We start from the raw sequence: 12,357 nt of genomic DNA, 5'->3' as shown, positions 1-12,357 counted from the left end.
AATTAAGATTAGAGAGATGAATGTGTGGCATAGTGGAATTGTCTCTGGACTGGTAATCTAGGGTTATGCTCTGGGGACCTGGGTTTGACTCCCACTACGGCAGATTGTAGAATTTGAATTCAATAAGTATCTGGAATTAAAAGTCTGATGACCATGAAACCATTGTCGATTGTCGTAAAAACCTGTCTGGTTCACTAATGTCCTTTAGGGAAGGAAATCTGCTGACCTTACCTGGTCTGGCCTACATGTGACTCTGGACCCACAGCAATGTGGTTGACTCTTAAAGATGTCCTCTGAACAATGGGCAATAAATGCTGGCCTAGCCAGTGACGCCCACATCCCACAAATGAATTAAAAAAACTAGTTTAAACAAGGAACTCCAAGATATTAAAATATGTAAAAAAAATAGTGCTAGAAAAATTAATGGGACTTAACGTAGATAAATCCCCTGGACATAGGAGCAGGAGTAGGCCATTCAGCCCATTGAGCATGCTCCACCATTCAGTACAATCATGGCTGATCATTCACTTCAATGTCTTTTACTACACTATCCCCAAATCCCATTTTGTTAGTGGCGTTTGGAAATCTGCCAACTCTGCTTTAAACATACCCAATGACTGAGCTTCCACAGCCTTCTGGATTAGAGAATTCCAAAGATTCACAACTCTCTGAGTAAAGAAATTTCCCCTTATCTCTGTCCTAAGTGGCTTCCCCCTTATTTTGAAAGTGTGTGCCCTGGTTCTAGACTCCCCAACCAGGGGAAGCCTCTTACCTGCATCTACTCTGTCTATCCCTTTAAGTACTTTGTAGGTTTCAATGAGATCACTTCTCATTCTTTGAAACTTTCGAGAATACAGGTCCAGTATCCCCAATCTCTATTCATAGGACAGTCCCGCCATCCTGGGAACAAGTCTGGTGAACCTTTGTTGCACTACCTCTATGGCAGTAATATCCTATCTAAGGTAAGGGGACCAAAACTGCACACAGTACTCCAGGTTGAACCAGGGTTCTATACAATTAAAGCAAGACTTCGCTACTTCTGTACTCAAATCCTGTTGTAATAAAGGCTAACATACCATTAGCCTTCCAGTTGCTTGTTGTTCCTGCATGTTAGCTTTCAGTGACTTATTGATGAGGACACCCAGGTCCCTTTGTAGCTGTACATTTTCTAATCTCTTACCATTTAAGAAATACCCTGCACATCTGTTCCTCCTACCAAAAAGGATAGCCTCATATTTTTCAAAATTATATTCCACTTGCCATGTTCTTGCCCACTCACTTAGTCTGTCCAAATCCCCTTGAAGCCGCTTTACAGCTTCCTCACAACACAGATTCCCATCGAGCTTTGTATCATCTGTAAACTTGGAAATATTTTGTTTGGTCCCCACATCCAAATCATTGATATATATTATGAATGCCAGGGCCCAAGTACTGATCCTTGCGGCACCCCACTAGTCACAGCCTGCCAACGTGCGAATGACCTGTTTATTCCTACTCTCTGTTTTCTGTCTGTTAACCAGTCCTTAATCCATGGCAGTATATTGCCTTCTATCCCATGTGCTTTAATTTTGCTAACCAACCTCCTGTGGGGGACTTTATCAAAAGCCTTCTGAAGATCCAAGTACGCTACATCCACTGACTCCCCTTTATCAATTCTGTCAGTAACACCCTCAAAAAACTCCCATGGGTTCACCAAACATGACTTTCCATTCATAAATCCATGTTGACCATGTCCAATCAGATCATTATTATCCAAGTGTCCATTTATCACACCCTTTAGAATAGATTTTAGCATTTTCCCTACTGCTGATGAAAGGCTAACAGGTTTGTAGTTTCACATTTTCTCTCTACCCCCACCCCCCCACCTTCTTAAATAGTGGGGTGACATTTGCTACCTTCCAATCTGCAGGAACCAATCCTGAATCTAAAGAATTTTGGAAGATGATCACCAATGCATCATCCAGTATTTCCATAGCTACCTTTTTCAACACTCTGAGATGTAGAATATCAGGTCCCAGGGACTTATCAACTTTCAGTCCCATTAATTTCTCCAAAACAACTTTTTTACTTATACTAATTTCCTTCAATTTCTCATTCTCCCTAGTTCCTTGGATCTCTAATTCTGGGAGATTTCTTGTATATTCCTCAGTGAAGGCAGGCACAAAGTAATCATTTAGCTTCTCTGCCATTTCTCTATCCCCCATTGTAAATTCTCCTGTAATAGACCCACATTTGTTTTAGCCAAATGTTTCCTTTCTGTATACCTATAGAAGCTTTTACAATCTGATTTTATTATTTTTGCTAGTTTACATTCATATTCTGTTCTCCCTTTCTTTATCAGTTTCTTGGTCCTCCTTTGCTGTATTCTAAAATCTTCTGAATCCTCAGGTTCACTACTATTTCTGTTCTGGCAACTGTATAGACCCTTTCTTTTAATCTTATACAATTCTTAACTTCCTTTGTTAGCCACTGATGATCTGCGTCCCAGAGTGTTAAAAGAGTTTGCTGCAGAGATAACAGATACATCGGTGGTCATCTTTCAAAATTATATATATTCTGGAAGGTTCCTGCAGGTTGGAAGGTGGCAAATGTAACCCCACTATTTAAGAAAGGAGGGAGAGACAAAACTGGGAACTACAGCCCTGTTAGCCTGACGTCAGTAATAGAGAAAATGCTAGAGCCTATAATAAAGGATGCGATAACAGGACACTTAGAAAATAATGGTAGGATTGGGCAGTCAACATGGATTTATGAAAGGGAAATCATATTTAACAAGCCTCTTGGAGTTTTTTGAGGATGTAACTAGCAGATAAGGAAAACTGTAGATGTAGTATATTTAGATTTTAAGAAAGCTTTTGATAAGGTCCCATAGAAGAGGTTAGTAAACAGAATTTAACCCTTGGGATTGGGGGTAATATTCTGGCATGGATTGAGAACTGGTTAACAGACAGAAAACAGAGAGTAGGAATAAATGGGTCACTTTCAGTTTGGCAGGCTGTGACTGGTAGGGTACCACAGGGATCAGTGCTTGGGTCCCAGCTATTCACAATCTTTATCAATGATTTGGATGTGGGCATTAAATGTAATATTTCCAATTTTGCAGATGACCAAAAACTAGGTGGAAGCGTAAGTTGTGAGGAAGGTGCAAAGACGCTGCAAGGGGATTTGGTGAGGCTAAGCGAATGGGCAAAGATTTGGCAGATGGAATACAATGTGGAGAAATGTGAGGTTATCCACTTTGGTAGGAAAAACAGAAATACAGAGTATTTCTTAAATGACCAGAGCCTGGGAAGTGCTGAATTTCAAAAGGACTTGGGTGTCCTTGTTCATGAGTCACTGAAAGTTAATATGCAGGTATAGCAAGCAACTAAGAAGGCAATTGGTATGTTGGTCTTTATTAGAAGAGGATTTGAGTATAGGAGTAAAGATGTCTTACTGCAATTATATACAGCCTTAGTAAGACCACACATGGATCATTGTGTGCAGTTTTGGCTTTTTTACCTAAGGGAAGATATATTTGCTTTGGAGAGAGTGCCATTAAAGTTCACTAAATTAATTCCTGGGATGGAGGACTTGTCCTTTGAAGAAATATTAAGTAGACTGAGCCTTTATTCTCAGGAGCTCAGAAGAATGGGAGATGCTCTCATTCAAACATGCAAAATTCTTGCAGGGCTTGTTAGGGTAGATGCAGGAAAGATGTGGGGGCCTAGAACCAGGAACACAGTGTCAAAATAAGGGGCAGGCCATTTAGGACTGAGATGTGGAGGAATTTCTTCATTCGGAGGGCGGTGAATCTTTGGAATTCTCTGCCCCAGTAGGCTGTGAAGGCTCAGTCGTTGAGTATGTTTAAGACTGAGATCGATAAATTTCTGCATATTATATCAAGGAATACGGGGACAGCGCAGGAAAATGGGGTTGAAGTAGAAGATCAGCCATGATGTGATTGAATCACAGAATTGTTATGGTGTAGAAGGAGGCCATTTGGCCCATTGTGTCTGCACCGGCTTTCTGAGCATTTTAACTTAGTGCCAATCTCCTGCCTTTTCCCTGTAACCCTGCACATTGTTTCTATTTAAATAATCATCCAATGCTCTCTTGAATGCCTTAAGTGAACCTGCCTCTACCACACTTCCAGGCAGTGCATTCCAAACCCTAACTACTCCCTGTTTGAAAAAGATTTTTCTCACCTCGCATTTATTTCTTTTGCAAAACACTATAAACTGTGCCCTCTGGTTCTTGACCCGTTTACGAGTGGAAACTGTTTCTCCCTAACTACTCTGTCCAGACTCCTCATCATTTTGAAAATTTCTATCAAGTCTCCCCTTAGCCTTGTCCTCACCAAGGAAAATGGTCCCAACTTCTCCAATCTTTCCTCATAACTGAAGTGTCTCATCCCTAGAACTACTCTCGTAAACCTCTTCTGCACTCTCTCCAAAGCGTTCACATCCTTCCTATGGTGTGGCGCCCAGAACTGTCCACAATACTCCAGCTGAGGTCTAACCAGTGTCTTATATAAGTTCATCACAACCTGCTCTTGTACTCTATGCCCATATTAATGAAGCCTATAATACTGTATGCTTTAAAAACAACTCTACCTGTCCTGCCACCTTTAATGACTTATGTACAAATACACCCAGGTCTCTCTGCTCCTACACACCCTTTAGAATAGTATACTTTATTTTATTCTGTTTCTCCATGTTCTTTGTACCAAAGTGTACCGTCTCAAACTTCTCCGCATTGAACTTCATCTACCACCTGCCTGCCCACTCCACCAATGTGTCAATGCCCTTTTGATGTTCTACACTGTCCTCCTCACAGTATACAATTCTCCCAAGTTTTGTGTTGTCTGCAAACTTTGAAATTGCCCTCTACACACCAAGATGTAGATCATTTATATATATCAGGAAAAGCAAGGGTCCCAATACCGACCCTTGAAGAACTCCATTACAAACCTTCTTCCAGCCCGAAAAATACCCATTAACTATTACCCTCTGTTTCCTATCCCTCAGCCAATTTTGTATCCACATTGCTACTGTTCCTTCTATTCCATGACCTATAACTTTCCTCACAAGTCTGTTGTGTGGCACCTTTTGGAGGTCCATATACACCACATCAACTGCATTGCCCTCATCAACCATCTCTATTACCTCTTCAAAAAAACTCTAGCAAGTAATTTAGACATGATTGAATGGCGGAGCATGCTCAAAGGGCTAAATGACCTACTCCTGCTCCTATTTCTTATGTTCTTCTGTTCTTATTATCACAATGCTGTTTGTGGAACCTAGCTGTGGACAAATTTACTGCCATATTTCCCACATATCAAAAACCACTTCATTAGCTGTAAAACACTTTGGGACGTCTGGAAGTTGTTTTTCTTTCTTTTAATGTTGTTCTTTATCACTGTATTTGCAATTTTGCTATTAATATTCAACTTGGGTAATCTGTCCCTTTTATATTTCCACATTTCATTAATTAATTGATCTACTAATTAACATTTCTAGAATGTATTAGACAAATTTTGGATTAATATCCAATTAGTTTCCACTTTTGTAATTGTGATGAATTCCTAAGTTAATGATATATTTCTTCTCCATTTTAAATTATTTTTCCAGAGAAACCAGAAGCATTGTCTGGAAATGAAGCGGTGATTTACACAACCATCTTATTTGCACCTATAAATATTGCTTACAATGCAGGTCGAACTTTTAATCTTTGTGACACTTTAAATAATTCAATTATATTTGAATATTATATGGTAAATTTTCATACTATATATCTCTGACAATCACTGGGACCGTGCCTATTGGGAACCTCCACCGCTGACCCCAGGGGGGACGTTTTCCAAAGTTGGAGCACAGTCCATGCCCTTGGCAGCTGCCCACAACCTTGGGAGATGGTGGGTGAGAAATCAGAACAAATGTGGATGTGTTGAAAGAATATTGAGTTGGATTAGGGAGGTGATCCTGTCATTTTCTAACTCAATGATGCGACCACAGTTAGAATACTGTGTACACTTTTAGTTGCAGAGGTACAAAAAGGATGGGCGGAATCTTGTCATAGAGGTCTACAGCACAGAAAAAAGCCCTTCGGCCCATCAGGTCTGCGCCGCTCAAACAAGCACCTGACTATTCTAATTCTATTTTTCAGCACTATGCGCATAGCCTTGTATGCCATGGTATCGCAAGTGCACATCCAAATACTTCTTAAATGTTATGAGGGTTTCTGCCTCTACCACCCTTTCAGGCAGTGAGTTCCAGATTCCCACCACCCTCTGGGTGAAAAAACTCTTCCTCACAATCCCTCTAAACCTCCTGCCCCTTACCTTAAATCTATGCCCCCTGGTTATTGATCCCTCCACCAAGGGGAAAAGTTCCTTCCTGTCTTGACTTTGTGCTATCCACTGTGGTGGGTTTGCTGGTGGGGGGCATTTAATCGAGTGGGAGGGTGGCAGGTGGGGAAGCCTTCCCACCTTCACACCAGTTAAGTCCATGGCGGGAAGGCATGGACAGGGCATATTCAGGAATGGTGTTGCAAGAGTCTGAATCGGCTGGAAGGTATAATTCTGTGAGTTTGACTATGTAAAGTGATTGCATGACTGATCTGTGAGTCAGCTCTCCCATTATTTGCACAAACCTCCAGTTGTCAGTGAGGAGGACTTTGCAGTGTTGACTGGGCTGGGCCTTTGTCATATCCAATCCAGTGCCTTGATTGATCATGATGGGCCATCCTGTTTTATTCTTCATAATTTGCCACGTTCTTGCTTGTATAACGTATACTGATCTGGCAGAGTAACCCTGTAAAAAAATATGATTGGATTTCCAACCAACAGAAACATTATCTTGTTGAAAGCCATTTTAATATCTCCTCTGTTATAGTCATGAAGTTTAAAGACAAAAGTCGATTCCTGGAATATTTTGTACTGTTCCTGCACAGACTGGTACAAAAGGAGCATTTTGCACACATATCAAATTGGGTGATTGAAGTTGTCGGGTTTCTACGAAAGTAAGCACATTTCTACTTAAATGAAACACCTCTAATTAATGTTCATAAACATGAGCAAATTGGAAAATGTCCTGTTGCCCAAAAAGTTGTTTTTCACTCTAGAAGAAAATTTGCTTTGACAAGCTGAATCTCCAATTTGATTTGCCTCTGGTTAGTATTGTAAGTATCCCATTGGAAAGAAAGGCTACAAGCCAACATGAACATGTTCAGAAAAAGAGAAATTATAGACATTTGTAACTTTCTGTTAGGAATTGTTAATTTTTTAACCAATGGCTGGGATTTTCCGCCCCGGATCGGTGGCGAGATCGGAGAATCTTGCGAGAAGACCCGAGTCGTGTTCCCCGACAACGTAAATCCAGGACACGATTGTTCCCTCCCTCTGTCAATGGCGGGCTGCGTTTCCTGCTGTCGAACGTTGGGAACTTAATTTCAATAAATTTGCATAACATTGTTGTGGCCACACGCTGGAATCATCCTCCCATGTCATATTTAAATCCTGTTTTGGCCTCATTTACAAATGAATTGAAAAGGCGTGCACCTGGTGACCTCAACTTCGAGGGGAACTTGGAAGTGGATGCACATAACCTAGCACTCACGATGATCCCAGCAGCTGTGCAGATTCTGGGCGGGGGGTGGCAAAGGCATGTCTCTGCAGCAGTTTCTTCATGGCTGGCTTGTGGTGCCAAGGCAAGGGTGGAGTGCAAGGGGGGAAGGGGGAAAAGGCAACCTCAGGGCAAGGGCAACAGTGCTGGGGAGGGGGTTCATGGCTGCACCAACTGAAGTTTGAGCTCATGTGTGGGGTGGTGGAAGAAGGAAGAAATGGCCAGGCTTATGGCAAAACATGTCAAAGATGAGCAATCCACTGCAGCTGAAAGCGTTTAGCTTGTGCTTGATTGACATACTTGGTGTCAGCCTAGTCAAGCAAATGTGCCCATTCAAGAAGCATTAATTCCTCACAGTGTCAGTGATTGCTCCTCTACTGTTAGCCATGCACGTGCCCACTTCAAACTCAAATGAGTGTTATGGTGCTGCAGAGCCATTGCATGACTGGGCAAGCCTGGATTTCCTGTTGGGAAAGGTGGTTATCGAACACTGACAGAGGGGTGCGCTTCTAGTCCCTTGCATTATTTTTCAGTTGACATTGAAAAGTTGCCCTCATGGTACAAGTAAACTGTGAAGTCTTGGTGTCTAGGTTAGGAAAATGTCTGCACCTGAGATGAGAGGTCAGGATGCAGTTGAGTGACCAAAGCTGCCATCACTCGGTCATGTGGGAAGTGGAAGGAAGATCACTGCTTCCAGATTAGCGCCAGTCAGATTTTCCATAGGGCAGAATCGTCCCAGATTTGCACTAAATGTGGTTGCAGGCAAGTAATGCAATGGCGGGTTTTCATGCCATATTGTCCTAAGCTCGCCACATTATTTATGCATTCTCGGGAAACACTCCGTCTCCATGGCAGGCGGGCTCTCATTCGCCCACCACACCATCACCTCACTGCTTCATCACACCGGGCACCATATTTAAAGTCCAGCCACATCTCAGTGGTTCTAGCCTGCGACTGCTGCAGGGAAGATTTCCACGAAAGGCAAGAAGACTGCAGCCCCCAGGTTTATCGCTAATGTAACCCCCCTGTTTAAGAAGGGAGTGAAGCAAAAGACGGGAAATTACAGGCCGATTAGCTTGACCTTAGTCGTTGGTAAGATTTTAGAGTCCATTAGTAAGGATGAGATTTCAGAATACTTGGAAGTGCATGGTAAAATAGAGCAAAGTCAGCATGGTTTCATCAAGGGGAGGTCATGCCTGACAAATCTGTTAGAATTCTTTGAGGACGTAATGAGCAGGTTAGACAAAGGAGAGCCAATGGATGTTATCTACTTGGACTTCCAGAAGGCCTTTGACAAGGTGCCGCACAGGAGGCTGCTCAGTAAGATAACAGCCCATTGTGTCAGAGGCAAGGTACTAGCATGGATAGAAGATTGGCAGTCTGGCAGGAGGCAGAGAGTGGAGATAAGGGGGTCCTTCTCAGGATGGCAGCCGGTGACTAGTGGAGCTCCGCAAGGGTCAGTGTTGGGAACACAACTTTTCACTTTATACATTAATGATCTAGTTGAAGGAACTGAGGGTATTCTGGCTAAGTTTGCAGTTGATATAAAGATAGGTGGAGGGACAGGTAGTATTGATGAGGCAGGGAGGCTGCAGAAGGATTTAGACAGGTTAGGAGAATGGGCAAAGAAGTGGCAGATGGAATACAACGTGGGAAGTGTGAGGTCATGCACTTTGGTAGGAAGAATAGAGGCATGGACTATTTTCTAAATGGGGAGAGAATTCAGAAATCCTCGTCCAGGATTCTCTTAAGGTTAACTTGCAGGTTGAGTCGGTAGTTAGGAAGGCAAATGCAATGTTGGCATTTATTTCGAGAGGACTAGAATATAAAAGCAGGGATGTGCTGCTGAAGCTTTATAAGGCTCTGGTTAGACCACATTTAGAATATTGTGAGCAATTTTGGTCCCCTTACCTCAGGAAGGATGTGCTGGCCCTGGAGAGGGTCGAGAGGAGGTTCATGAGAACGATCCCAGGAATGAAAGGCTTAACATATGAGGAACGTTTTAGGACTCAGGGTTTATACTCGATGGAGTTTAGAAGGATGAGGGGGGATCTGATTGAAACTTATAGAATACTGAAAGGCCTGGATAGAGTGGACGTGGGAAAGATGTTTCCATTAGTAGGAGAGAGTAGGACCCGAGGGTACAGCCTCAGAGTAAATGGAAGACCTTTTAGAACAGAGATGAGGAGAAACTTCTTTAGCCAGAGAGTGGTGAACCTATGGAATTCATTGCCACAGAAGGCTGTGGAGGCCAGGTCATTGAGTATATTTAAGACCGAGATAAAAAGATCCTTGATTGGTAAGGGGATCAAAGGTTATGGGGAGAAGGCGGGAGAATGAGGTTGAGAAACTTATCAGCCATGATTGAATGGCAGAGCAGACTCGATGGGCCGAATGGCCTAATTTCTGCTCCTATGTCTTGTGGTCTTATGGTTTAGCGACACATCACTGGAACACCTTTTGGATGCCATGAAGTCCCGCCGGGATGTCCCCTACCCCTGCACTGGCTGCAGGATGAGTAGCGGTGTGACCAACCAGGCTTGGGAGGTGGTGGTCAGCGCTAACACCCTTCAAAAGAAGACAACCTTCCAATGCTGCAAGAGGATGAATGTTCTCCTCCATTCTGCCAGGGTAAGTCACTCTTCTCATCACTCTCAACTCACACACAAACCCATCAAACATCCACAGGGATCTCACTACTACCAATTCAAGGGACATTACCATTCACTCTCTCAAACAAATACCATCATTGTCCTCATCCCATCCATGGGACCACTCATCATCCACACATGCCAGGCATACTTGTCATTTGGCCTGGCAGGCATCCTGCTTACACTCTCTCCATCTCTATTCATGCAGGACAAGCTGGCACAAAACAGGAGGGGGAGCTGCAGATAGGTGGAAGAATGCCTGAAGTCAAGGCCCTCACGGACCTTGAAAGCAGAGCCATCCAGCTGGCCGATGATAATCTGGACCGTTCCTGTGCTGACGGTGAGGTTGGCAGTGCTCTACCAAGTGATGGTCCAGCAGCATAACTCATATCAGACAACCAACAACTGTGAGTGATGTGTCCTGTTTCACAGGCCACTGCTATGCACTAGTTATCTCCCTCTGCTTCCACAGGCACATCTGGGAAACAACCGATGGAGTCCATGACCCAGGACCTCCAATCAAGCCCCGAAGAAACCTCTGAAGAGGAATCTGGAGGTGCACCCGCCTTGTAATCCCATCACAGCACTCACCCACACCCTCAACCAGCGCAGAGACACATACCTTAGTGGGACCTAGCTTTAGAATATCCTTGGGATCACAACCTAGTGAGCATATCATACTGTCTGATCCACAGCAGGCAGTGGCAGGGTCTTCCCACGTGCCCAGCACTTGGAGGGCTGCTGGAGTCTGAAAATTTGCTGAGTCCGAGTCAGATGATGAGCCTCTGGACTTGGTCATGTCACAGTTGCTGGAGCTGCAAAGGCAAGCTCAGGAACATCAGGAAGGGATATCCACTGCACTCCTCAGATTGCAAGGCACGATGGAGAAGTCCACCTGCCTTAAGGCTGAGGTGATAGTGCTGGCGTGCCAGCACACTGAAGTCAACGCTGGTGGGATGGCAGCTGCCATGGAGACCTTGGTCCAAGATGTCGGTCCGACACTGCTGCGCGGGCTCAACTTCATCGCTGATGCCTTGTTGGCATCCAACAATGTGTGTGTGACAGGTGCGGGACAGCTCGATCTCACTCCAGCTACCCCTTCTCAAGGAGTCAGCCTCGGGCAGCCATAGGGAGGAGGATCAGCAGACTCACGCCCTGGGCCCATACAGCCAGGTGACTCCAGGACTGCCGGGCCCATTTGAATTCCCTCTACCTTTGACCTTAGCAGCTCCAGCTACACAGGCCAAAGAGGGTGCCAATACCACACAGCAGGACCCCAAAAGCGGGCTGGGCCCTCCAGGTCTCAGCCCTCCAGAGGATGCCTGCCAAGGTCATCACAGACAGGGTGTTGGAGTCAGCAGGCTGCCTCTTCCTCCACTGTGGATGTCCAGGGAGCACCAAGATGTAGCAGCAGGGTTAGGAAGGTTAAGAAGATGTAACTCTTTTCATGTCAACACAAATAAACTAAATTAAAAAATCAGGGACAAATTAAAAAGCAGCCCCTTAAAGGAAACTGCAAAAACAAAGGCAAAATTTCAACAAGGAGGTCTTTCTTTGAGCTGGAATTGAACCAATAACTTAAGGATGCCAGTTTTAAAGTCACCTACAGTCCTCCGCTCTACCAGCTGAGCTATTGAAGTGGAATACCATTAGCCTGAACTTCTGGATGACTGGTCCAGTGACATTGCAACTAGTTGCACAGCCTGGACATGGGTGTTAATCACTTGTACGTACTGTTCACTATTGTCAATAAACTCCCAAGAATGTCTCCCTGCCTATGGCTCCTTGTTCTGATGAGCAGTATTCATGTCACTTAGATGTGAAACCTTTCTACACAAGATAAAGGCGGGCGTCTCAGTGCAGGTCCTCTTCCCTGTGCTTTGTGCAGCCTTCAGACCAAAGTGATGGTCCAGCCTCTCACTCCCTGGACACATTACTGATGCCTGCAACACTGTTTGTCATTGCTGCCAAGATGTCGTGGGCAGGCGTCACAGAGTTCCATCATTCTTTCTGTGTGCTCTCATCACCTTTAAGGTGGGGCTGGCCCTCATCTCTTCAGCATCTGTGACCAGTGATGCTGTGCTCCTGAATGGGTCAGGTGC

The 12,357-nt window shown here is 44.2% G+C and overlaps 1 protein-coding gene across 1 annotated transcript in view; it reads left to right on the top strand.

The window, feature by feature from the left end:
* The window catches only part of LOC121286091 (cilia- and flagella-associated protein 54-like), a 254,632-nt gene that overhangs the window by 215,868 nt on the left and 26,407 nt on the right, over positions 1 to 12,357 (top strand). The window contains exons 31-32 of the mRNA XM_041203086.1: positions 5,613 to 5,696; positions 6,876 to 7,002. Of these exons, the coding sequence (XP_041059020.1) occupies positions 5,613 to 5,696; positions 6,876 to 7,002 (211 nt within the window). The remainder of the gene's footprint in view (positions 1 to 5,612; positions 5,697 to 6,875; positions 7,003 to 12,357) is intronic.

This window comes from Carcharodon carcharias, chromosome 13 (assembly GCF_017639515.1).
Source record: "Carcharodon carcharias isolate sCarCar2 chromosome 13, sCarCar2.pri, whole genome shotgun sequence".
NCBI lineage: Eukaryota > Metazoa > Chordata > Chondrichthyes > Lamniformes > Lamnidae > Carcharodon > Carcharodon carcharias.
The sequence above is the reverse complement of the archived record's forward strand: the minus strand, read 5'-3'. Positions and strand labels throughout refer to the sequence as shown.